The sequence below is a fragment of the Pholcus phalangioides genome, unplaced genomic scaffold, assembly GCF_987345545.1.
Source record: "Pholcus phalangioides strain wild (caught in Gottingen) unplaced genomic scaffold, Ppha-v1.0 ptg000024l_1, whole genome shotgun sequence".
Classification (NCBI taxonomy): domain Eukaryota; kingdom Metazoa; phylum Arthropoda; class Arachnida; order Araneae; family Pholcidae; genus Pholcus; species Pholcus phalangioides.
The window spans coordinates 368,189-395,480 of NW_028301616.1; the positions used below are offsets into that span (position 1 = coordinate 368,189).

A 27,292-nucleotide genomic window follows, 5' to 3' on the forward strand; every position below is an offset into this window, starting at 1 on the left:
ACGAATGCTCTACAGATTTAGATGATTTTGATAATACTCGCTTGAGTGAATATGTAAAATATTTTTAGTTGTTCATATAAGGAAGTTTCTCATTCCTCCCCTTTCTATGCGTGTCTCGATTAGAATAACATTTTGTGCTGTTGATTGTTACTGTACTTGTTTTAGTTTTGGTTTAAACTTAGAAAGCTACATTTTTTCAGGTTTTTCACTATAATGCAACTGTAACTATGACCAGTCGAGGCCCAGGCTCTGTCCCTTGAGGGATATAAGCCTTTTACCCCGAGGGGTTGGACCACGCTGGAGAGAATTACTATTATACATCTGATATTCTTTATAATTTAACGGTTTTCTTCTAACATCCACACCCACACATGCTGATTTTTAATTAAGTTAAATTATATCGATTGCCTCCTTGCTATCACTGTTTCCGATACGGTCGAAGAAGAAAATACTGTATTGGGAATTTATTAAGAATAATTTTTGAAATACTTTTCGTGAATATAGAGACCTTCAGATTATTTTTTGTTTAGAATTCTTTAAATCACCTTCAGGAAAAATGACTGAAGCATAGCACATAGCATATTATTCAGAAGTATTATTAAAAGTATTCATCCGAAAATTCAGTGAAGGTGACGAATTAGTTTTCATGTTCAATTTCAACTTCGTTGAAAATACGTCACAAATTGGACATCTCATTTTCATCGAAACAACGGGATATCGAAAAAGCACACTGTTAAATATTGGACGAATGCAAAGTACAATCACCCGGATGCCAAGCGAAGATGAATTTCGGAAAGAAAATTCCCATTTCTCTGTGGGGAATCAAACCACAAATCGTGGTGAGAGTGCTCTACGGTTAAGCTACAGAAGACAGACATTTTCTCTTTCTAGGTAATATGAATTTTCTTTCCGAAATTCATCTCCACTTGGTACAAGACAATTGTACTTTGTTTAATTAATGGAGAGGTTCATTGTTGAACGTATGGACACCATATCAGAAATGGGACAGTGGTGTTAAAACTTGGCTATCTAATTCTCTCTTTATCAATCAATATCTTGATTGCTTGGAGTACTTGTGTGTGTGGTTGAAATCATACTATACCTCCTTTGAACTCCCTCAGCCTAGAGGCAACCTCTTCATTGCTGCCGTAGATGAAGTTGCCATCGATGTAGGCTGATATGGCGTTAATCTGCCACCTCGGACCTACAAACGAGAGAAACGTAAATTCAATATTATTGTAAGCACGTAGGCGTTTCGAAGAACTTAACGGGAAAAAAATAAAATAAAATATATAAAAAAACGCAAATGAAAAAAAACTCATTTGAAAATTTCGTAATCGTCGATGTATATCTTAGGGGAAAAAACGTTCCATTCAAAGTTCATATTACGTTATTAAGATTATTTTCGTAATTAAGATACCGATCTCACGGGATTTCTTATCTCTTCTAAAATATTTATTCTTTCGTTTGACCGAATTCTGAGCTGTCTTGACCACACCCTTTTCGGCGCTTTTTGGCCAAATTTTATTCTTTTTTATAAAGTACGCTGAAAAGTATTACAGAGAATGAACTAAATTTTTAATACCGCTTGGGATCGGACAGCCTGAGAAAGTTAATACCTTTAAAATCTCGTTACGTGTTGATTATTATGAACATGAGATATTTTTTTATGATATTATCACACATACTTACCAAGTCTGCAGCCAGGTTGGAGTCCGGCCAGTGATCGGGCAAAGTTCATGCACCTCCTGTTGAAGAACTTGTAGAAAGGATCATCTGATGGGATATCGACTGGATAGCAGTTGTAATGCCTCCTTTCGGACGGAGTCTTGCAGCATTCGATACTCCTCTTCCTGGTATCTAGAATTGGGTTTCGGGAATGAATTATCCGATGTTTCTCTGTTAATTTTGAATAAGGGGTTTGATAATTTATACCGTGATTTGTGACTCACCCAAAGATGGCGCTGCCCTCGTCAAGTCGTGATCCAACATCTGTCCCCAGGCTGCAATCATGTTACAGATTCCGTAATCTCTTTCACTAACCTCGTGATGTAACACTAAGCTAACGACCCTCGGGCTAGGCAAAGCTGCGCCGTCGAATGCTCTTCTGGGTATCGAGATGCCTACACGAATCGAGGCGAAAAACAAAAACCACATGAAGCCTTAACAATCCTGATATATAATGAAAATTAACGACTAAAAGTGATAGAAGCATCACTGATACTTTTTAGATGGTCTTCAGCTTGGTATCTGTAACCTTCTGTTCACGATCACTTACTAGAATAAGAATACTATTGTACTAAGGCATATAATTTTATGCCTATGATGCCAACAGATAACAGTTCAACTTTCATCACCTATTGTCAATATATCAGACTTCGCCCATGTCAGGGGGGCCTGGAATCATCGTGTCACTTACTGAAATACCCAAGAGTATGTACTCAATACATGCGCATGATTTCGAGTCCACAAGATCTTGATCAACATCCAAATTAATTCATCCCATTCATATTACATGCAGTGTATATAGGGTGTTCACACACTCTTAGCGTTGTCCTAAAGGTAATTATTTCATCGTTATATGAGGTTTATAGACGGGGTCTTTAACGTTTGCATCCGACGGCCACCATCAATAGATTGGTAAATTTTCGCGGGCCATATTCAGTGAGAGGGGTGAATCACTGGAGGTAGGCATCCCCCTCCTTTTGGTGATCATGCAATGAAAAAATTATGGTTGTCATAAAATTTGTGAATTTATTTCACAAAAATATAGATTATGTATAAATAGATTAGAATTATAAGGAATTAATTAATAAACATAAATTATTAGGTAATTGTTCATTAATTTGGCAAATATAGAGCTCGCTTAATCTGAGAGTTTTGTCCAATAATACACAGGACTATCGGTCTATGTTTAAAAAAAACCACTTTATCTCGGAACAGTAAATTTCTGAAGAAATTTGTTCCGAGGTTTGATCCCTTGACCACTATTGAAAAAAAATTTCTGATGCATTCCTCTATCGACAACATTCTGAATTTAATTGTTTTCCTTTATGGGCCGTTCTAGTATTATGTCAGCAAATTTTTAGCCATTTTTGATCCCTCTCTTGTCAGCAAAAGTCACCAAAACTCTGACTCCCCCACCCTTTGGCAGCTAAATTTAGTCAGCTATGCCCCCTGCCTCCTAACGCATATTCGTGGGATCACAAATTTTCCCCGGAGGATGTGGCATGGGGGAAGCTCGTTTTCCTCACCAAGATTATGAAGCATTTATTTTTTTTAATGCAAAAAAATTTTAAAATAATTAAAATTTCGAAAGAAAATACCTTTATATGTGTGTGTTATTATAATCAATTTCTGTTAATTTTAATGCTATATATATTTGAAGAATTCAACATCTAAGCCGTATATGGTAAACCTTTGGCCCGCGGACCGAATGTGGTCCTGGGGGTTATCTGATGTAGCCTTCCTCCTCAAACCAAATTTTCAGTAGTAAATTTACAGATAGCTTAAGTGACCCGTGGCAAAATTCCAGAGCATTTAAATGACCTGCTTCACATTCACACATCATTCAAGTTACTCGCGGCACGTTCCCAGATTACTTAAGTGATTGGCGGCATAATTACGAACCACTTCAGCGATACGTGGCACACTTCTAGCACTTGGATCCGCGAAACATTGAGAGATCACTAAAGTGGCTCTGTAGAGGACTTATCAATAGGGAGAATATTAGTTCAGGTACCTACAAACTAGCGAAAGGTTTCTATAAAGGGTGGTGGATGACGTAAGCATCATCCGAACCCCCTCCAACCCGTCATCAAAATTCAGCAAATCGGAAACCGTCTCCCCCATCGATGCTAAGGTAATACTTGAATGACCCCTTACCAAAAAAAAAATCCCTTTTGGCAAGAATAACTTATTCTCATACCGCATTAATACCAGTCCCCTTCAATTTTTATGAATTCTTAAACTATTTACGAATATTTGAGACACCCTGTATAATATAAATAGCCTATGCAATTTTCTTGAGATTTTATTCAACGAAAAAACATTACGTGTTGCGGGTCTTCCTGTTTTGACCGGCATCCGACAAGATATGGCATTTTGAGGGAGGTGGGGGGGGGGGGGTTCAGTGATTTTAAATTGCCGCTTGAAGGGTTAAAGCTGAAATGATTGGAGATAAGATTGAATAATGTGTCTGTTTATTTGGATAATTTCTATGCCAGATAAAACAAATTTTGTTGCTTACCATCGCCATATGAAGGAGGGATGAACCTGATCATGGCTGATCGGGCGCTTCCCCACGACGGATTGTCCAAGTTATTGCACATTCCACTTAGAGTCCTATACCTCGAGATTTCACACTTGACTGGTTGCAGGAAAGTCGGGCAGATTTCTTTGACAGCTGTCTTGCTGGTGTCGATCTGAGGCAGGCCGTGTGCGATGGCGTCGACGCTCAAATCAAATCTTTGAAAAACATATATATAAATAATGCTTACTTCCTAGTAGATGGCACACATTCAAGTTTGATTTTTTTATTGAGTTTTTTCTGGCAGAATTAATGACACCTGTCACACGTGTCCATGGGCATTGCGTGTGACGGAATTCTGTCAGACGTATCCCCCTGTGTGCACCTTAGGATGCAGTCATAGACTTCGACACTCGTTTCATGCCTAACTAGCTTAGAAACGATTAGAAACGTCTAAAACATCTTACGAATTCTGTTCTTATTTTCTGCTGTTACTTTTTTACTGTACATGCACCTCGTACACATTCCTCTACAGAATTTCTAACGCACCGGTACACGCTCTAATGTGTGCTCCGACCGGTGATCGCCAATACGCATCTAGATGTGTGAAAAATTGATCAAAATTCAATTTTTTACTCTTCCAAATTCCGTTGAGAAGTGGAAATAGTCCTCAAAGTTTTAGAGTGGAGTGAAATTATTCTTCAAAATTATATTTTTGGGATGATTCTGGTTCTGAGTGTATGTGTGGCCCATAACGAATTTATATTAACAGAGTTGTGCTTGACTTGTTTCGTGATCTGGTGGTGCTGCCATCTGTTTTCCATAAGTTGTTTTTATTTACTAGCAGAACATACAACCCGTTTTAAGCACCAGCTTTTTGACGTGTAGCTTGTCACTAAGTCACGATTTACCTACCCCTGGTTGCAATTTGCTGCTATTTTTCGGATGTTCCGCTTTCGTCTCAATGAAATGTAGTCCAGGTCCTCGAGTAGCGAGTCCGTCACTATGACTACTCTACTACCACAGTGGCTATCGCGAACACCTGGGTTCGAAACCCACCGGCGCCACAGTTGGTCGGCTGAATGATGTCTATTTTCTTAGATGTAGGCCTATGTCTTAAGGGAATATCTTATTGTGCATTTATTTTGGGTTATGCCTCTCTTAAAGGCAACATAATTATATATTCCGATTAAAGATATATTTAATAGTTTTCTGTGGTTTTTCCAACTTCGAGGCATGAATGCGAGCCGACCTGCCCTTTTAAAAGTCTCGCCACATTGAACAACAAGCCTATAACGAACGGTACAAATGTCCAATCAGTACATTTTGCTCATAGATTGAAATATAGATGGCAACACTAAAAAAAATCCACACAACACTATATACGCACTCAGACTGGTAGGTGCACAGGCACAATTTCGGCACAACTCATTTGGCAGTAAGTTGACATGGCGATTGACCGGAGTTGCGCTCGGGTTAACAGAAAGAGAAGAAAAGCTAAGGGTTATAAGAGTTACTCACACACACACATGGCAACAAAGTCGGACCGCATTTTTGCACTTTCACCTAACTCGCTCATTTGCAAGCATTTGTGACAATTGGCGGTCGTTATTACCGATCGCCAAAACTCTGAACAATACATATCAGATAATACGTCAAGTTGATATACAGGGAGGATGCTATCGACTGCCCAATCCCGACACACGTGATTCTTTGTAACAACGAATATGGAATGGTCAGTTACCCACCAAACCAACGAAAAAAACTTCCCATGTAGCGGGTTGCCATTAATTCAAAAATGGACTGAAATATTCAATCCCGTTAGAAGCCAAGTTCAGTTATTTTCTTTCACGGTTGGCGCTTTTTCTCTCTTGGTGTAGATTGATGTTGACCTTGTTATTGCGTGTTACCTTCGTCCCACTATGTTGGCAAATTTATCACCACATTTGTAAAGTGTCAGCGAAACAAGATGTATTGGGAAATCAGTTTTTCCAAAATCAACACTTTTTGCCAAAATGCGGTAATTTTCTTTCCTTCATTGTTGAGTCAAATTTTTAGAGAGAAGGAAATTTTAGGTGCAAAAAAAAAAAAAGCAAACAGGTTTGCACAGCTTTAGTTTTCCTGATTACTCTCAGGGTTATAACATAGCTATCAGCTCGAAGTTTATACGTTTGGCACACGTTCGGTGAATTTGGCAGGATACGAAAGTGACGTCATCAACTTTTAATGCGTTATAATTCCACAATTATCGGTCAAATAAAAAGAAGTGAAAACACTTTTCCATACTTTTTTACAAGGAATCACGTGTGTAATTATTGGGAAGTCGATAGCATCCACTCTGTATATGAGTGGCCATAGTGTTTTCTCTCTGAGTATCAGCAAACCACAATACATAAATGAATCATCAACCATCAATACGGACCACTTAAAAAAAAGCACTAAAATGTTCCGAGAGAAAACAGTTCGTATTATTGGAAAATCGGTCACTAGGTGTCGTCATTATTATTATTATTATCAGACACTTTTTCCTCACTTCGACCGCATTCTCTTAAAAAAAAAGAACAACAAGAAGAAAGGAAAATGTCCTTCTGACAGATTTACTTCAATGAAATTCCAAGAAAAGAGCAAAAAAAAAAAAAAGAAAGATGTACCAATAACGTTTTTTTTTCCTTCTGTTCTATTGAATCTGTCGGAACGCGGATGTGTTCTGTTTTCTCGGCTATTTAACACAAAAATGGCCATTGAAAATGATGAAGAAATAACATTTCGTGTTGATGAAACTCATGTGCGAAAAAAAGAGAAAGAAATAGAATTATTAGTCCAGTTTAACCCTGTGGGGGAATCGAATAGCCTCTGACCCTTAATCTTATACCTTCTACATGAGATTTATCTCAGTAGAGATAAAGGAATACTTTCTTATCAGAAAAATCAGCCCCCCAGAGATAATTATGATGTCAGGGTTCACAATTTGTAAGCGTTGTAAGTGTTTTTCTTTCTTCTTAAATTCAATTAAAGCGTTGAGAATCGAGCCTATGCTTGTATTTTCCTTGAAGGAAATCTATAAATTAATTTGATTTACTCTAAGAAGATTTTTTTCCAGAATAATTGCTGTATATTAATTTTCCTCGTGTCTTTACCTGTGAGCCAGTATCCTGACAGCTTCCTGTAGGATCTCCGCTGGTATCGATACGTGATTGGCCTTTGGATTTACAGAAGATAATTCGTGGATTTCGTATGGAACTTCTTCACCTTGATAAAAGACAAGGGATTATAAATTAGAAAACTGCGACAATTATTGTACACTGAGAAGTAGGATTAAAAACTTTTATCATGAATGAATACGATGAAAAATGAGGGAATCTGGTGAAAATATTGAAAAGTTCAACTACAACGCAAAAGATTATTTAAAAAAGTTTAATAAATACAAATACAACGCCACAACAGGCAAAATGCCCAACGAGGTGGTTGAGATAAAGATCCCATAATATATTTAAAAAATACAGCAACCGAATTAAAAATGCAATTACCAAAAATTATATAAAATATTATATACAATGCCCATAAAGAATACTTATGGTTGTCTTAATCTAAGTATGGATAGCATTTACCCCAACATGTTTATCGTATTTCTTTTTAAACGTGTCAATTGATGGACCATCCCCTTGAAAATTTTGAACACTTTGATCATATCTCCCCAACACCTGTGCTCATCCAATGTAAACATATTTGAAAACTTGAAATCTTTCTTCATAACTCAATCCCCGTGTGCCAATAAGAACACGCGTAGCTCTTCTCTGCACTCCCTCAACCAAGTCTATGTCCCTCTGTAGGTACGGTCTCCAAAACCTTACAGCATACTCCAGTCCAGGACAAACTAGGCCTCAAAAAAGCAGAAGACTGACTTTAGGAGAACGCGAAGAGACCTTTTTGAAAATGAGACCAAGCATTCTATTCGCTTTTTTCACCACCGCTGAACAATGTTCAGAAAACCTAAGCCGCTCGTCAATGAGAATTTCCCAATCAGTGACCCTAGTTGCATCCGGGATAGCGACACCATTCAATTCGTAACAGAACTGTGGGTTGTTCGAACCAAAGTGAGCGACCATGCACTTGTCAACGCTAAACGTCATGCTCCATTCATTTGCCCATGCTGCAATCCTGTTTACGTTGGTCTGGAGCAACTCCCTATCACTTTCATTCCCGATTACCCCCATTAGCTTCACATCATCTGCGAATTTGCTAGTAATCCCATCGTTACCCTGATCGACTTTATCGATAAAAAGTGAAAAAAGCATGGGGCCAAGGACACTTCCTTGAGGAACTCCACTTGTGACGCCTGTACAACCAGAGAATTCCCCGTTCACCATAACTCGTTGCGACCTGTCTCTTAACCACGATTCTATCCAATTCAGCAAGTTGCCCCCAATTCCAATCTTGTGCAAACGCTTCAAGAGTGTGCCATGTTGGACCCTATCGAATACCTTCTGGAAATCAAGGTAAACAGCATCAACACTTTTGCTCTTACCCAAAATCTTAGTCACGTGATCATAGAAGCGAAGCATTTAAAAAGCATTTACATAAAATATAAAGTATTTTTGCGAACACTTTATTTTAATGATTTATTTCGTAATATTTTTAATTATTAAATTTTAATCTTTCCTGTTTAAGAAATATTGTAAAATTTTGATTAAAAAATATAATTCTTAAATATAATTCCTTATAATATATTTTTGTAAATAAATATTACGGCAAATTAAAATTATTATTCAAATATTTCGTAACAGAGTAAGATTTGAATATTCCTTTTTAATTCATATGATTTTGAAATTATCGATAATAAATTGAGGGAATTACCTCAATGTGTAAATTTCATTTATGTGTGTGTATGTGCGATATAATTTTTAATTTTTTTTTTAATTTGAAAAAAATATTTTTCTGAATGATGGAAAAAGTCTTTCCGAGAACTGATAGAAAATTTTTCAAATTGTTTTCAATTTAAATGTTATAAAAATTATGTGGCTTGTGAACAAATTGGATAATTCTTTTCTGAAAATGTTTTTGTGATTTTTCTTTGAAAACATAACATAAAAATAATTTAAAATGTGTGAAATTCTAATCGTCATTTTTTTTAAATTTTAATTTTATCTTTCTTCAATATTATTTTTTTGAATAACAGTTTTTGATATATTCGTAAATAGTTTAAAAAGTCATTAGGATTGGAGGAATCGGGTTTTTTTTTAATTCAGTTTGAGATAAAGTTATTTGCACGAACAATGATTTTTTTTGGTACAGAAAAAAATGTAGTTTACATTTTGGTTGATATAGAGGGAAAGAAAATCGCAGAATTCTGGAGACCTGAACATTTCTTCAATCTCTTCTGCTTCTGAAACGTTCATAAAGCTTCAGCTGGTGGTTTATGGCTGAGGTAAAACAACTTCACCAATAGTGTTTTATCCACCAATGTCATTGATGGGTTAAAACCAATCTCAATTTTTTTCTCTACCATCACAAATATTTATTGTAAGCGCCGGTAGCATGAAAATTCAGAGCATTAGCTGTTAATCACGCATCTTGCATTTTTTACGGTTCTAATTTACACACTGCCAGTGATTTGCTTTCGTCCAACACTTTCTATCGCTCAAGTTTTAACTCAATTTTTTTCTCTACCAAAAAAAAAAAAAGTCTCCTTCTTTGAGAATGAATTTTTTGAGAACCGCATTCAAATACACTGATTTCTGCAATTTTTATGAATTTTTGAACTTTTTACGAATTTATGGGACACTCTGCACTTCCTTTTGATTTTAATTTCAAAATTTCAGAAATAGTTCGGAATCGCTGCACGATAATGAAACGGTTTTTCGATTAATTTTTCTTTCTTTTTTTCATAACAAATGCCGCCATTTTTTGAAGATAAGCCCCTCTCTAGCATTAAAGGTGTAAACTAAAAAGGATCAAATAAAATATTTTATTTCTAGAATTAAATCTTAGGTGATTTAGGGGGGGGGGCGTCTCCTATCTTTTTCAACACGACAAAAACTTTCATATGTAGAAATATTATTTAAAATATTATTTATCCATTGATTTATTTCAAATTTTTACCACATATAGGACTATTAATTATGTATGGCATAATTTCCCAAACTTTTTGCTCCATGGCCTCTTTTTTCAGAACTTTACTTCTCTCATCGCTCCCCGACTCAAGCAAACCCATACGATCCAATATTTTACTCGTAGCTTTTATCGCCCCCCCCCCCTGGACTATTCCATCGAGCACCCGGGGGTGATATTGCCCACTTTTGGAAACACTGTTGTATGCTAGCCTATGTCAGTACAAAATTTCACATATATCCCCAATATTTATTTTTTTTTGAAAATTTGTAAAAAACAAAGAAAAAATGGAAAACAGCTCGTGCATAATTAAATGCCATGCCAATAAAATTAAATAAAAAAATGATTCAACATGTAGGAAACTGTTCAGTTCACAAAATGCTGTTCACGAAAAAGCTTTGAGATCCATCCATAGGAACTTGGGTTGTAATTTTTTTTTTTAATTTTTAAAATTTTATTTTCAACAAGATTGAGTCGATAAAAAATCTGAATCTTTTTCATCATTTTATGAACTGAACAGTTCATAAATTCATCAATCATTCATTATCATTCATTAATCATTCAATCATATTGATTTCATGCAATTTTATCATGCGTGCAAGCTTTTTTTAATGCATTTTTTTGAATATTTAGAAAAAAATAAGTATTAGAGATATGTAAAATTTTGTACTATCATAGGATAGCATACACAATCAAATATATTTGGTAACACTTTGAAATAAATAAATGGATAAATAATATTTTTAACAATATTTCTACATCAGAAAGTTTTTACCATATAAAAAGGTAGGGAACCCCTTAAGGCGTTTCTAACTGTGCTCTGTGATCAGTCGTGGATAGAAATAATTTTTTTCACTTTGCGTTTGGATTTTTTCCGAGGAGAAGACAAGGGGAAATCAATCATATAACACCATAACCATAATCAGTACATTCTCCAAGAAGATTAATTCGGTGCTCAGATGGCAAAATGTTGTCACTCTTTCAAAATTTCACAATTTCAAATTTGTAAACAATATTTTGCCAAAATGCGATACTATGGTTTTTTGACTTATTACGATTTGCTTCCGTTGTTTCCTCATAAACTAAAAGAGAAAGCCGAAATTTTGCCACCTTCCAAAATTTGATGAACGAGGCTCCGGAATGCGAGCAACTCAATTTTTTTGGAAAAGTGACTTATAACATTTTGCCGTCTGATCGCAGAACTATAAATAGTTCAGGAAAAGTACAAAGACACGAGTTGATGAATGCCACTGAATTACTCTTACAAAGATATTTAATGGGTAGTGTGAGAATATATGTGACACAAGGTAAGAACAGATGGGTTTTTAAAACGTGAGTTCAAAAGGAACAAGCTTATTTTAAAACTTTAGCTGTCTTAGCGCTTGCAAATTATCGTGCACGGCGTGGTAATGGTCGATACAGATTTTTGATGGATGTCAGGGGAATACTATTCCATCCCGAATAAATATTTGTCCACAATTCGTCGGTCATGTTTCCCCGAAAATAAGACCTGGTCTTATATAAATTTTTGCTCCAAAAGTTGCGTTGGGGCATATTTTTGGGTTACGTCCTATTTCTCAGCTGTACAAAAATCTAATTTAGTTATAAGCAAACATTTAAAAATTTTGGCTTGAATTTCGTATCTCTGTTTATTGTGAAACCATTGGCCTTAATCTTTTACGTCCATCAAGAGAGCTCTTCTATAATGATAATTTCTTGTCTACAGGGACTTCCCCTGGCACATTGGCAATATAGCTGTCACTGATTATTTTAATTACAACATTAATAAACAAATAGTATAACCAAGAAACAAAATAATATACAGATTGTCCACGCTTATCGTTGTTCAATGGCTATTTCTTGAACCTTTGATTTTAGAGAAATTTCAATTAGAAAAAAATGTTTCAAATGATGTGCCCATCATTTTAAATGCCGTTCTTTAAATATTAAATTTAAATAATTTTTTTTAAATTCAATAATTTAAATTTTTATACATTCCCCCGTCCTCTAACTTCCAATTAGAAAGTTGTTTCCCTGTCTCTACTGAGGCCAACAAAAAATCCGATGTGCCCAAGTGCAATATTGCTGATATATTTGAATTCAAAAATCTCGAAGAAAAGTTTGGAAATAGCAGCATAAATGAAAGGAGCGTTGTCAGTTAGTTTATACTGTTCTTTCTCCTTTTCTTCCTTTGGTTTTTTAATTCAAATACCACGGCGAATAATTGAGCTTAGAAACAGAATTTGTTTTTTGTTCGCCTCAAGACAAACGAGGGAAACAACTTTCTAATTGGAAGTTAGAGAAGGGGGGGGGGAATCTTATAAATATTTAGATTTTGTAACTTTTTATTATTACATTGTTTTGCATTTGAACGGCATTATGATTGGGCGATATCAATTGAAACATTTTTTTTCTAATTGAATGTTGTATCTAAAACCAACGGTTCAGAAATTAGGTACTGGATAACGATAAGAGTAGATACCTTCCTATATTAAAATCATTATTTTATGATTAAATGTATTCGTTGACTGAAGCTACAGACGCGAAAATGTTTCCGTCTAGTTGACTATTTTAACTAGGGCTTATTTTATATTTTACTTATATTTACTTTACTTATATTATACTTATATTTTTATGGGCATCTTTTTATCAGCCACCTCGTTGGGCATTTTGCCTGTTGTGGCGTTGTATTTGTATTTGTATTTTCTTGAGTAGTGATATACTTATAGCATCCGGAGAAATCACGCTATGTCTTATTTTTTGGTTAGGTCTTGTTTTCGAAGAGACACTATACTTGCTTGTGGTGACGTATTGGCCAACCGTTTAGCAATTACATTAACAGTCCGATACAAGGAGTACTGCCTATAATTTTAATGCAGATGAAGCAGTAGTTTTCACAATTTATAATTTCAGAGCAAAAAAAATTGAGATTCATTTATAACGGGAAGTTCATTATTGCTACAATTGTTTCTCGTAGCTGTGAGCTCTTGTTATAACAGGGTTTTACTTTTTCTTCATGCCACACATGTTCTATAGAGGAAGGGGTTGATGCTTATCATTCCATACAGACAGTACATATACAACATATTCAGTAGCTTGAATTTCATTTACATCGCTCTCACGCTCGATCCGAGTGCCGAATTTCTTTCACATACGATTATTCTTTCTAGAGCGTTGCATTTTTCTGTGAATATTATTACATGGGAATTGTTCTTTGCTGTTCAAAATTTCAGTTTTTTTTTAAATCGAAAAATGCAAAGTTTATGTAATTTAATGACAGAAAGAAAAAAAAATGGCGATTATTTTTTCCTCCCATACTTACCAAATTTCTTTCTGGCTTCTACTACCGCTCTGTTGATGTCATCGTATGTGATGCACGTTTGCTCATGGGCAACGTTCTGCCAGCTATTAAGAGACAATGCAATTAATTATTGCTATGCAGAGCTAAACTTATTATCATGAAACTTCACATTTATTATTTTATATTTATTGCTATCATAAAAGAATCTCCTATCAGTTGGATTTGTATTTTTGATTAAAATTTCCGAGCCATTATGAAGGTTGGCTTTAATAAGGGCTTCACGAAAATTTTAAACTCGTAACATAATATTTATGGGTTTGGTCAAAAATAGCCTCTGCAAAATTTAGCTGCAGAGGTAGTGCATGAAAAATCAGAGAATCCTCAATTAATTTAATTTGAGATACTATCAAATTATTTAGAAAAATTATTGCGAAGAAAATAAAATTAATTATTTTTAAATAGATCTGATAGGAAAGGGGATGGAGTGTTGATATATGTGAAATCCTGTTTGATGGCTAGAGAGTGTAAGGTGCAGAGAAGTGATATTGAAACTATAGGGGTTGAACTTGAGAACAAAAGACGTCATAAACTTATTGTTGGGGTTTGTTACAATCCACCGAATAGGGATCAAAACTACATCGCCAAAATGCATGATGAAATTTCCTACATGTGTAAGCGAAAGAGGATTCTCATACTAGGGGATTTCAATTACCCGGGTATTGATTGGGAGAACCTTTCATCTGGAAATCAGTATGAAAGAGACTTTCTTAAGTTGCTGCTCGAAAATTATTTGTGGGGCCCGACCCCTGTGAAATACATAATTTCTAAATTAGTTACCAAATTTTTCCAATATCATATTTGGATAGCAAGGATATTTAAAGCCTTGCTAATCTAAATGAGTTGCTGAAGTTGTTTTTCTGTGTTTATCCAACTTCTTGGCGCGCGAGTGCGATTTGGTCTTCGATTTGAAAATATCTCTCCGCAGCGACCGGGGAAACCTCCGACACGATACGTAGATATGAAAAAATTCAGGTATTTGTCGTTATCACTCCAAAATATAAAAGCCATGGCACCACCAATATAGCACGAAACAAGCATAACTCTAAAAATATAAATACGTCGAAGCCACACATTTTTATACCACGCGTTCGGGCATGAAACCAATTGGTTGGAAATTCCCAGTAGGAATTTTTATGAGGTGCGCGTATGCGATAAATTTGTTGTAGTAGTAGTTTTTTGTTGTACTACTATGTACGAGTCATTGTTTGTTTTTTGGCTGCGAATGATGGATATATTGATAATATTATTTAGTTTTTATGCATTACTGTTATCTGTTGTCGAAATTTGGAACTAATCTTAAATTGCACTTGGCAAAAAAAAATTTGTTTTCAATCATTTTTTTTTTGATAAATCAAACTGCACATTTGCAAGACTAACGCTTTTTTACTTTCGATTTAAGCAAGTAAATAATTTTTTATTTACTACACAGTGCGAGTAGCATGCATATTTTTAGGTTTATTTACTGTCATCTCTCTCTCTCTCTCTCTCTATTCCTCAAATAGTAAGTGAGGAACAGTTTATAAATAAGAATCTGTAATATTGAATTTAAATGCAGAGAATATAGATGTTTGAGAAATAAATTTTTATAAAAAATATTTGTGTTTTCAAATTTATGAAATAAAAAATTCATTGTTAGCTTTTTAAAATTAAAAGTTTCGAATATGTTTTAAATTAAAATTGTATGTTTTTATAATCACTACCTCAACAGGCATTTATAGAGGTGCAAGGAATTATTGTCAACCCTGTCACTCACAACTCGAGGTCGAAGCTTTACGGGAAAAAGTTAGGGTGCTAGAGGGCCCGGTTATAACGGAGCCTCTGGTCGTCGAGCCACCTGTTGATGAAGAAGCAATCTTCACGAACAACCACGGTTTAGAGGGCGAATGGGTAGTCGTGGATGAGGTAGAGGGGGATAGTGATAGGGGTTTAATCATCGGCGATTCTATGGTTAGGGAACTTGGGAACCGAGTGTGTAGGGATTTTCGGGGTTTCGAGCGCTGTTGTCTTCCTGGGGGGAAGATTGGCAACGTTCGAGACGTTTTTCATCGCCGAAAGTTGCCCTTGCGGGTGATTCTGTGGGTGGGAACAAATCAGGTAGGAGCGACAATTAGTGAGTCTCTGTCAGAGTACCGAGATTTACTATTATCCGCTAGGGAGGGGGGTTCAGATGTGGCAGTGATTCCAGTGCTGCCAAGGGGTAGTAGGGCGTATAGGAGTAGGATCCACCAATTCAATATAGGTTTGAAGGACATTTGCTCCTCACTTGGGGTCACGTTCTTGGAGCTTCCCGCATTTACCGATAGGTGGCTTCGTTCGGATGGGATCCATCTAAATAAGAGGGGGGTCTGGGAGGTTTACGATAGTCTTAGGTCAGGTTTTTTACTCCCAGACCACGTAGTCGGGAATGCGGGTTAGTTAATGATAATCACAACAGTGCTGACGGGGAATTACCCACCTCTGACTTGGATGGCTTCTCGATTGACACTAAATCACCGGGCAAATTAAAATGCGTGTTAATAATTGCCAGGACCTTGGGTAATAAGAAAGATTTTTTAGAAACTATGATAGTTGTGGAGAGCTTGGATCTTATAGCCATTACAGAATCTTGGGCAAACGATGGGGATGAATCTTTCTTACACATCTCAGGATACGATACTTTTTTGGGAAATAGATCTGATAGGAAAGGGGGTGGAGTGTTGATATATGTGAAATCCTGTTTGAAGGCTAGACAGTGTAACGTACAGAGAAGTGATATTGAAACCATATGGGTTGAACTTGAGAACAAAAGACGTCATAAACTTATTGTTGGGGTTTGTTACAATCCACCGAATAGGGATCAAAACTACATCGCCAAATTGCATGATGAAATTTCCTACATGTTTTCCTACATATTCTCCTACATTGCGAAAGAGGGTTCTCATACTAGGGTATTTCAATTACCCGGGTATTGATTGGGAGAACCTTTCATCTGGAAATCAGTATGAAAGAGACTTTCTTAAGTTGCTGCTCGAAAATTTTTTGTATCAGCATGTATCAAAAACCACTACGGGTACTTCTATTTTGGATTTAGTTCTTACTAGTTCTGAGGATCTAGTTGAACATGTTTCGGTGGGGGAAGAGTTTTCTTCCAGTCAGATTTCACTGTAACTTTTCCTCGGGTAAGGTTGATAACAAAAAACTGGTTCCTTGTTTTCGGAGAACTAACTTTCATGTTTTGAGAAGAAGGTTAGCGGAAGTTTTCAAAGACCGGTTGCAATCAGTAGGGGTGGTAAGTCAAAGGGAGGAATTTAGTACGAAACTGCCCTCTGTTTTGCACGACGTCATACCCTTTGTTCGAAAAAAGCGTGTTTGCACATCGCACCCTCTATGGTCCCCGGATAGCGTGCGGAACCTTTATCTTGAAAAGAAAAGAGCATTCAGAAAGTATAAAAGTGGACGAGGTGACCTATCATTGTTTACTGATAAAAGAAGACTGTTGAAGAAAGCGATAAGGGATAGTAAAAAGGAAGTTGAATCTAGGTTGGCAGATAACATTGGCTCTGACCCAAAATCATTTTTTCGATACGTCAATAATGGATGTAAGGGGACAGTTGGCCCCCTCTCGATAGGAGGCTCTAGGGTAGACAGCAATGTAGGCATGTGTAGAAGACGTGGAGGTCCTAAATCTTCTAAGAAATGTATGTGCAAGCAAAGCACCAGGACCAGATCATATCTATCCCAGGGTCCTCAGGGAAGGTGCTAATGAATTGTTGGGTCCAGTCGCACAGATATACAGGAGAAGTGTTGCTGAGGGTATCGTCCCAAGGGATTGGAAACTTGCTAACGTTGTTTCGATATTTAAGAAGGGTAGTAGAGAAGCTGTGTCCAATTATCGTCCAGTGAGTTTGACGAGCTCCCTCTCGAAAATTTTGGAAATTATCATCAAAAGGCAGTTTGTGAAGTGGATAGACGAGAATAATGTATTGTCGGATAATCAGCATGGGTTCAGGAAGGGGAAGTCATGTGTAACTAACCTCCTTTGCTTCTATGATTACGTGACTAAGGCTTTGGGTAAGAGCAAAAATGTCGACGTTGTTTACCTTGATTTCCAGAAGGCATTCGATCGGGTCCAACATGGCAAACTCTTGAAGCGTTTACACGAGATTGGAATAGGGGGCAACTTGCTGAATTGGATAGAATCGGGGGTATGAGATAGGCCGCAACGAGTTATGGTGAACGGGGAATTCTCTGGTTGGACAGACGTCACAAGTGGAGTTCCTCGGGGAAGCGTCCTTGGCCCCATACTTTGTTCACTTTTTATTGATAAACTCGATCATGGTTTCGATGGGATTACTAGCAAATTCGCAGATGATGTGAAGCTAATGGGGGTAATCGGGAATGAAAGCGATAGGGAGTTGCTCCGGACCAACTTAAACAAGATTGCAGCATGGGCAAATGAATGGAGCATGACGTTTAGCGTAGATAAGTGCATGGTCGCTCATTTTGGTTTGAACAACCCACGGTTCTCTTACGAGTTGAATGGTGTCACTATCCCGGATGCAACTAGGGTCACCGATTTCGGAATTCTGATTGACGAACAACTTAGGTTTTCTGAACCTTGTTCAGCGGTGGTCAAAAAATCGAATAGAATGCTTGGTCTCATTTTCAAAAGGGTCTTTTCGCGTTCTCCTAAAGTCATTCTACCGCTTTTTCGAGGCTTAGTTCGTCCTGGACTGGAGTATGGGGGAGGGACATAGACTTGGTTGAAGGGGTGCAGAGAAGAGCTACGCGTGTCCTTATTGGCACACAGGGCTTGAGTTATGAAGAGAGACTTCATTTTTTGAATATGTTTACATTGGATGAACGCAGGTGTCGAAGAGATATGATCGAAGTGTTCAAAATTTTCAATGGGATGGACAGGATGGACCATGAATTTTTAGTACACCGCGAATCGACTGCTTTTACAAGGGGACACCAGTATCGATTGGTGAGGGACAATGCAATATTATGGTGTCCCAGGGAATTTTTCTCTAATAGGGTTGTTAATAAATGGAATAGCTTACCCTAGGAGGTAGTAAATTGCAAAACAATTGACACGTTTAAAAAGAAATACGATAAGCATGTTGGGGTAAATCGAGAAGCTACCCATTCTTACAATAAGAATGGGTATATTCTTTCTATTACAACCATAAGTATTCTTTATGGGCGTTCTATAATATTTTATCATGTGTATACATTGTTTATAATTTGTGTAAATTGCATTTTTAATTGGGTTGCTGTAATTTTTAGAGATTTTTTACCGAAAACACAAGAGCAAGTACACATATTAGCCGAGGGATGTAGTTACCTTGGCACAAATGAGGACAAGTATCTGAGCCCTGCGTCGATGGCATTCTTGTAAGGAGCCGCTCCTTTCGTTTGCTTCAAGACCAGCGCACATTCTGGCGAGAAGTCGACGTTATATGGCGTCGGGTGATCGTAACATGACGCTAATATAGAAAACGCTAGGACAAACGCCCATGGCAGGAACCTACAACGAAAAATAAAAACAGAACGTATTAAATATGATATCAAATAACTTTCTTCGTGTACTTGTCTGATGCAGGGAGTCTCATAAATTGTGTTGCTAACTGCATGGTCGCTAATTTTGGTTCGAACAACCCACGTTTCACTTACGATTGTAATGATATTACTATCCCGGATGCAACTGGGGTCACGGATTTGGGAATTCTCATTGATGAGCGGTTTAGGTTTTCTGAACATCGTTCAGCGGTGGTCAAAAAATCGATTAGAATGGTCGCTACCATTTTCAAAAAGTCTCTTCGCGTTCTCATAAAGTCATTCTTCCAATTTTCCGAGGCTTAGTTCTTTCTGCACATGAGGAGTATGCCGTTAGGTTTTGGAGACCATACCTACAGAGGGGCACAGACATGATTGAGGAGGCGCAGAAAAGAGCTACGCGTGTCCTTCTTGGCACACGAGGCTTGAGTTATTAAGAGAGACATCATATTTTGAATATGTTTACATTTGGAGAACGCAAGTGTCGGGGGGGAGGGGGATATGATCGAAGTGCTTAAAATTTTGCATGGGATGGATAGGATGGACCATGAAATATTAAAATGCACCGTCATTTAACTGCTTCGACAATGGGACACGAGTATCGTTTAGTAAGGGACATTTCCACGTTGTTGTTTCGCAGGGAGTTTTTCCCTAATAGGCTTGTTAATAAATGAAATAGCTTACCTTCGGGGTACATGAATTCTAACACAATTGACACGTTTAAAAAGAAGTACGATAGACATAGTGGGATAAATCGAGAAACTACTCATACTTAGATAAGACCACCATAACCTTTTTTGTGGGCAGCATATTGTACAGTATTAATTACTATATTTTTTTGGTGATATACGCTTTTATATTAGGTATTTTGGCGATATCCGACATCCATATCTTTTATGGGCACAATTTTTCAGCCACCTCGTTGGACAGTATCACTGTTGTGGAATTTGTATTTGTGCAAATCAATCACCTTTACCGGCGGGTATGCATAGTACCCAAGCGTTGTAGGTAAATTCAATAAGTACTAAAAAAATTATCACTTTTATCGGCAGTTATGCCAAGCGTTGTGTCGTTGTTAAACATTATAAATCGTACTATGTGATATACTGTACGTGATAATTCATACATGTGCATATCATTATATAGGGGTGAGATCCTAAAATGTATTATCATCACACACTCTAGATTCATTTGGAATTTTTTCATTATGAATTATATTTGACAAATTCACCAACTACGCTAGGACATTGTGCATAATCACAGATAAAGGTGATAAATTGGAAGTATTTATTAAATTTACCAACAACTTGGTTGTTATTCATAATCGCCGGTAAAAGTGTGATGATATTTTCAGTATTTATCAAATTTACCAACAACAAATACAAATACAAATACAACGCCACAACAGACAAAATGCCCAACCAGGTGGCTGATAAAAAGATGCCCATAAAAATATGGATGTCATATATTTCAAAAATACAGCAACCCAATTAAAAATGCAATTAACACAAATTATAAACAATATATACACATGATAAAATATTATACAATGCCCATAAAGAATACTTATGGTTGTCTTATTCTAAGAATGGATAGCTTCTCGATTTACCCCAACATGTTTATCGTATTTCTTTTTAAACGTGTCAATTGTGTTACAATTTACTACCTCCGGGGGTAAGCTATTCCATTTATTAACAACCCTATTGGAGAAAAATTCCCTGCGACACCATAACCTTGCATTGTCCCTCACCAATCGATACTGGTGTCCCCTTGTAAAAGCAGTCGATTCGCGGTGTACTAAAAGTTCATGGTCCATCCTATCCATCCCATTCAAAATTTTGAACACTTCGATCATATCTCCTCGACACCTGCGTTCATCCAATGTAAACATATTCAAAAAATGAAGTCTTTCTTCATAACTCAAGCCCTGTGTGCCAATAAGGACACGCGTAGCTCTTCTCTGCACCCCTTCAACCAAGTCTATGTCCCTCTGTAGGTATGGTCTCCAAAACCTTACAGCATACTCCAGTCCAGGACGAACTAAGCCTCGAAAAAGCGGAAGAATGACTTTAGGAGAACGCGAAGAGACCTTTTTGAAAATGAGACCAAGCATTCTATTCGCTTTTTTGACAACCGCTGAACAATGTTCAGAAAACTTAAGTCGCTCGTCAATGAGAATTCCCAAATCGGTGACTCTAGTTGCATCCGGGATAGTGACACCATTCAACTCGTAAGAGAACCGTGGGTTGTTCGAACCAAAATGAGCGACCATGCACTTATCTACGCTAAACGTCATGCTCCATTCATTTGCCCATGCTGCAATCTTGTTTAAGTTGGTCTGGAGCAACTCCCTATCGCTTTCATTTCCGATTACCCCCATTAGCTTCACATCATCTGCGAATTTGCTAGTAATTCCATCGATACCCTGATCGAGTTTGTCGATAAAAAGTGAAAAAAGTATGGGGCCAAGGACACTTCCCTGAGGAACTCCACTTGTGACGTCTGTCCAACCAGAGAATTCCCCGTTCACCATAACTCGTTGCGACCTATCTCTTAACCACGATTCTATCCAATTCAGCAAGTTGCCCCCTATTCCAATCTCGTGTAAACGCTTCAAGAGTTTGCCATGTTGGACCCGATCGAATGCCTTCTGGGAATCAAGGTAAACAACGTCGACATTTTAGCTCTTACCCAAAGCCTTAGTCACGTAATCATAGAAGCAAAGGAGGTTAGTTACACATGACTTCCCCTTCCTGAACCCATGCTGATTATCCGACAATACATTATTCTCGTCTATCCACTTCACAAACTGCCTTTTGATGATAATTTCCAAAATTTTCGAGAGGGAGCTCGTCAAACTCACTGGACGATAATTAGACACCACTTCTCTACTACCCTTCTTAAATATCGGAACAACGTTAGCCAGTTTCCAATCTCTCGGGACGATACCCTCAGCAACACTACTCCTGTATATCTGTGCGACTGGCCCCAACAATTCATTAGCACCTTCCCTGAGAACCCTGGGATAGATATCATCTGGTCCTGGTGCTTTGCTTGCACATACATTTCTTAGCAGATTTAGGACCTCCACGTCTTCCACTTGAATATCGTTGAGCGTTTTATTACCCCATGCAACACCCGTATATCGAATATGATTATCTCCATTAAAAACCGACGCGAAAAAGTCATTGAAAGCACTACACATGCCTACATTGCTCTCTACTTTTGAGCCTCCTATCGAGAGGGGGCCAACTGTCCCCTTACATCCATTATTGACGTATCGAAAAAATGATTTTGGGTCAGAGCCAATGTTATCTGCCAACCTAGATTCAACTTGCTTTTTACTATCCCTTATCGCTTTCTTCAACAGTCTTCTTTTATCAGTAAACAATGATAGGTCACCTCGTCCACTTTTATACTCTCTGAATGCTCTTTTCTTTTCAAGATAAAGGTTCCGCACGCTATCCGTGAACCATAGAGGGTGTGATGTACAAACACGCTTTTTTCGAACAAAGGGTATGACGTCGTGCAAAACAGAGGACAGCTTCGTACTAAATTCTTCCCATTGACTTACCACCCCTACTGATTCCAACCGGTCTTTGAAAACTTCCGCTAACCTTCTTCGCAAAACATCAAAGTTAGTTCTCCGAAAACAAGGAACCAGTCTTTTGTTATCAACCTTACCCGAGGAAAAGTTACAGTGAAATCTGACGATACGATGATCACTGGAAGAAAACTCTTCCCCCACCGAAACATGTTCAACTAGATCCTCAGAACTAGTAAGAACTAAATCCAAAGGACGAACTAAGCCTCGAAAAATCGGAAGAATGACTTTAGGAGAACGCGAAGAGATCTTTTTGAAAATGAGACCAAGCATTCTATTCGATTTTTTGACCACCGCTGAACAATGTTCAGAAAACTTAAGTCGCTCGTCAATGAGAATTCCCAAATCGGTGACCCTAGTTGCATCCGGGATAGTGACACCATTCAACTCGTAAGAGAACCGTGGGTTGTTCGAACCAAAATGAGCGACCATGCACTTATCAACGCTAAACGTCATGCTCCATTCATTTGCCCATGCTGCAATCTTGTTTAAGTTGGTCCGGAGCAACTCCCTATCGCTTTCATTCCCGATTACCCCCATTAGCTTCACATCATCTGCGAATTTGCTAGTAATCCCATCGAAACCATGATCGAGTTTATCAATAAAAAGTGAACAAAGTATGGGGCCAAGGACGCTTCCCCGAGGAACTCCACTTGTGACGTCTGTCCAACCAGAGAATTCCCCGTTCACCATAACTCGTTGCGGCCTATCTCATACCCCCGATTCTATCCAATTCAGCAAGTTGCCCCCTATTCCAATCTCGTGTAAACGCTTCAAGAGTTTGCCATGTTGGACCCGATCGAATGCCTTCTGGAAATCAAGGTAAACAACGTCGACATTTTTGCTCTTACCCAAAGCCTTAGTCACGTAATCATAGAAGCAAAGGAGGTTAGTTACACATGACTTCCCCTTCCTGAACCCATGCTGATTATCCGACAATACATTATTCTCGTCTATCCACTTCACAAACTGCCTTTTGATGATAATTTCCAAAATTTTCGAGAGGGAGCTCGTCAAACTCACTGGACGATAATTGGACACAGCTTCTCTACTACCCTTCTTAAATATCGAAACAACGTTAGCAAGTTTCCAATCCCTTGGGACGATACCCTCAGCAACACTTCTCCTGTATATCTGTGCGACTGGACCCAACAATTCATTAGCACCTTCCCTGAGGACCCTGGGATAGATATGATCTGGTCCTGGTGCTTTGCTTGCACATACATTTCTTAGAAGATTTAGGACCTCCACGTCTTCTACACATGCCTACATTGCTGTCTACCCTAGAGCCTCCTATCGAGAGGGGGCCAACTGTCCCCTTACATCCATTATTGACGTATCGAAAAAATGATTTTGGGTCAGAGCCAATGTTATCTGCCAACCTAGATTCAACTTCCTTTTTACTATCCCTTATCGCTTTCTTCAACAGTCTTCTTTTATCAGTAAACAATGATAGGTCACCTCGTCCACTTTTATACTTTCTGAATGCTCTTTTCTTTTCAAGATAAAGGTTCCGCACGCTATCCGGGGACCATAGAGGGTGCGATGTGCAAACACGCTTTTTTCGAACAAAGGGTATGACGTCGTGCAAAACAGAGGGCAGTTTCGTACTAAATTCCTCCCTTTGACTTACCACCCCTACTGATTGCAACCGGTCTTTGAAAACTTCCGCTAACCTTCTTCTCAAAACATGAAAGTTAGTTCTCCGAAAACAAGGAACCAGTTTTTTGTTATCAACCTTACCCGAGGAAAAGTTACAGTGAAATCTGACTGGAAGAAAACTCTTCCCCCACCGAAACATGTTCAACTAGATCCTCAGAACTAGTAAGAACTAAATCCAAAATAGAAGAACCCGTAGTGGTTTTTGATACATGCTGATACAAAAAATTTTCGAGCAGCAACTTAAGAAAGTCTCTTTCATACTGATTTCCAGATGAAAGGTTCTCCCAATCAATACCCGGGTAATTGAAATACCCTAGTATGAGAACCCTCTTTCGCAATGTAGGAGAATATGTAGGAAAACATGTAGGAAATTTCATCATGCAATTTGGCGATGTAGTTTTGATCCCTATTCGGTGGATTGTAACAAACCCCAACAATAAGTTTATGACGTCTTTTGTTCTCAAGTTCAACCCATATGGTTTCAATATCACTTCTCTGTACGTTACACTCTCTAGCCTTCAAACAGGATTTCACATATATCAACACTCCACCCCCTTTCCTATCAGATCTATTTCCCAAAAAAGTATCGTATCCTGAGATGTGTAAGAAAGATTCATCCCCATCGTTTGCCCAAGATTCTGTAATGGCTATAAGATCCAAGCTCTCCACAACTATCATAGTTTCTAAAAAATCTTTCTTATTACCCAAGGTCCTGGCAATTATTAACACGCATTTTAATTTGCCCGGTGATTTAGTGTCAATCGAGAAGCCATCCAAGTCAGAGGTGGGTAATTCCCCGTCAGTACTGTTGTGATTATCATTAACTAACCCGCATTTCCGACTACGTGGTCTGGGAGTAAAAAACCTGACCTAAGACTATCGTAAACCTCCCAGACCCCCCTCTTATTTAGATGGATCCCATCCGAACGAAGCCACCTATCGGTAAATGCGGGAAGCTCCAAGAACGTGACCCCAAGTGAGGAGCAAATGTCCTTCAAACCTATATTGAATTGGTGGATCCTACTCCTATACGCCCTACTACCCCTTGGCAGCACTGGAATCACTGCCACATCTGAACCCCCCTCCCTAGCGGATAATAGTAAATCTCGGTACTCTGACAGAGACTCACTAATTGTCGCTCCTACCTGATTTGTTCCCACCCACAGAATCACCCGCAAGGGCAACTTTCGGCGATGAAAAACGTCTCGAACGTTGCCAATCTTCCCCCCAGGAAGACAACAGCGCTCGAAACCCCGAAAATCCCTACACACTCGGTTCCCAAGTTCCCTAACCATAGAATCGCCGATGATTAAACCCCTATCACTATCCCCCTCTACCTCATCCACGACTACCCATTCGCCCTCTAAACCGTGGTTGTTCGTGAAGATTGCTTCTTCATCAACAGGTGGCTCGACGACCAGAGGCTCCGTTATAACCGGGCCCTCTAGCACCCTAACTTTTTCCCGTAAAGCTTCGACCTCGAGTTCCAGCCTTTTACTATCCCTAGACCAGGGAAACCTCCCGTCGCAAGCTCTACACAACACTAGTCGAGGTCGAGTCATGATAACACTATTGCTAAAGCTAGATAATAATAATACTTAAAAATAGGAAAATGAGAAACGTTAACTGGAAATTAAAATAATGTAAAATACATTACTATGCAAAATATACGTAAGAGATTATACGAAAAAATTACGTTATTGAAATAGAAAAAATTTAAAATTAGTTGTATTGAAGAATTAGAACTAAGGCTCGGATTTCTATTTTGTATTTGCATATTTTTTATTTATTTATTTTTTTTGTATACTTTTCTATTTTTACGCGCCAAATCATATTTTCAAAATTTTAAGGCATATTATGCATATTTCATAATTTTCGATAAAAAGTGAATTTTTTCCTCGCTATTCTTATCCCGCTTCAGACTGGTTTTTTCGGTTCCCGCGTCTGGTGAGAACTCTGAGGACTAGGATTTTTATGCACTAAAAATGGTACGTCGTTGCTGATCAATAAAAAATCCTGAAATTCGGGTTCCTCCACCAATCAGCAATACTATTCCTTCAACGACACTGGTGTATGGCTGTAAATAGATTAATCATCCGATAATGGCAACGTGATGGTAACACGTGGGAAAAATTGGCTGATATTGGGAAATGGGGGATTTTTAGCGTTTGTGGGAATTTTAAGAGTTTTTATAGAAATAAAAATAATTATTTAAACATTCTTTTTTTAATTTGTGCACTGCTTTTCCAAAGCTACAGTGCTTGGCTAGATATTTTTGCCTATACATGGCGGCACATTAATTCTGAATTTGTGGGGGAACACACACACTTTTTGTTCATACAATAAGTAATGGTTCAAAATAGTTTAGATTGCATCAACACTTCTCATTATCATATATTAATGATATTTAATGTTATTTGAAATAAGAATGAAAACAATTTTAGGACATATTTACAATTTTTAAGAGCATAAATGCATTTTTTATAGAGCATTTTTTAGAAGTTTTAGAGCATAAAAATTCTAGCCTTAGTTAAAATAATCAATCTTGTTTTAATGGATATGGGAAGATGGCAGAGGAAGTCCTAGCTGAATGATGTTTTGCTCGTTGAAATTCAATGCTAAACATAAAACATAGTAACCGATAAAAAAGTTAACAAATCTGTGCAGCAGTAAAATAAACAATTTTAGGTGTCATACCATATGTTGTTCATTTTGGTTTCAAACACCGGTTGCAAACGAACAACAACTAATTTTACTTTCAGTTTTAAAA

At 37.7% G+C, this 27,292-nt stretch overlaps 1 protein-coding gene across 1 annotated transcript in view; it reads right to left on the minus strand.

Moving 5' to 3' along the window:
* LOC149068534 (salivary peroxidase/catechol oxidase-like) overlaps nucleotides 1-27,292 on the minus strand; it is a 129,460-nt gene that overhangs the window by 35,570 nt on the left and 66,598 nt on the right. Inside the window, exons 2-8 of the mRNA XM_089250820.1 lie at nucleotides 19,045-19,227; nucleotides 13,680-13,762; nucleotides 7,387-7,498; nucleotides 4,250-4,467; nucleotides 1,953-2,123; nucleotides 1,693-1,860; nucleotides 1,103-1,204 (exon numbers count right to left, since the gene is read on the minus strand). Coding sequence (XP_089106946.1) covers nucleotides 1,103-1,204; nucleotides 1,693-1,860; nucleotides 1,953-2,123; nucleotides 4,250-4,467; nucleotides 7,387-7,498; nucleotides 13,680-13,762; nucleotides 19,045-19,227 — 1,037 coding nt within the window. The remainder of the gene's footprint in view (nucleotides 1-1,102; nucleotides 1,205-1,692; nucleotides 1,861-1,952; nucleotides 2,124-4,249; nucleotides 4,468-7,386; nucleotides 7,499-13,679; nucleotides 13,763-19,044; nucleotides 19,228-27,292) is intronic.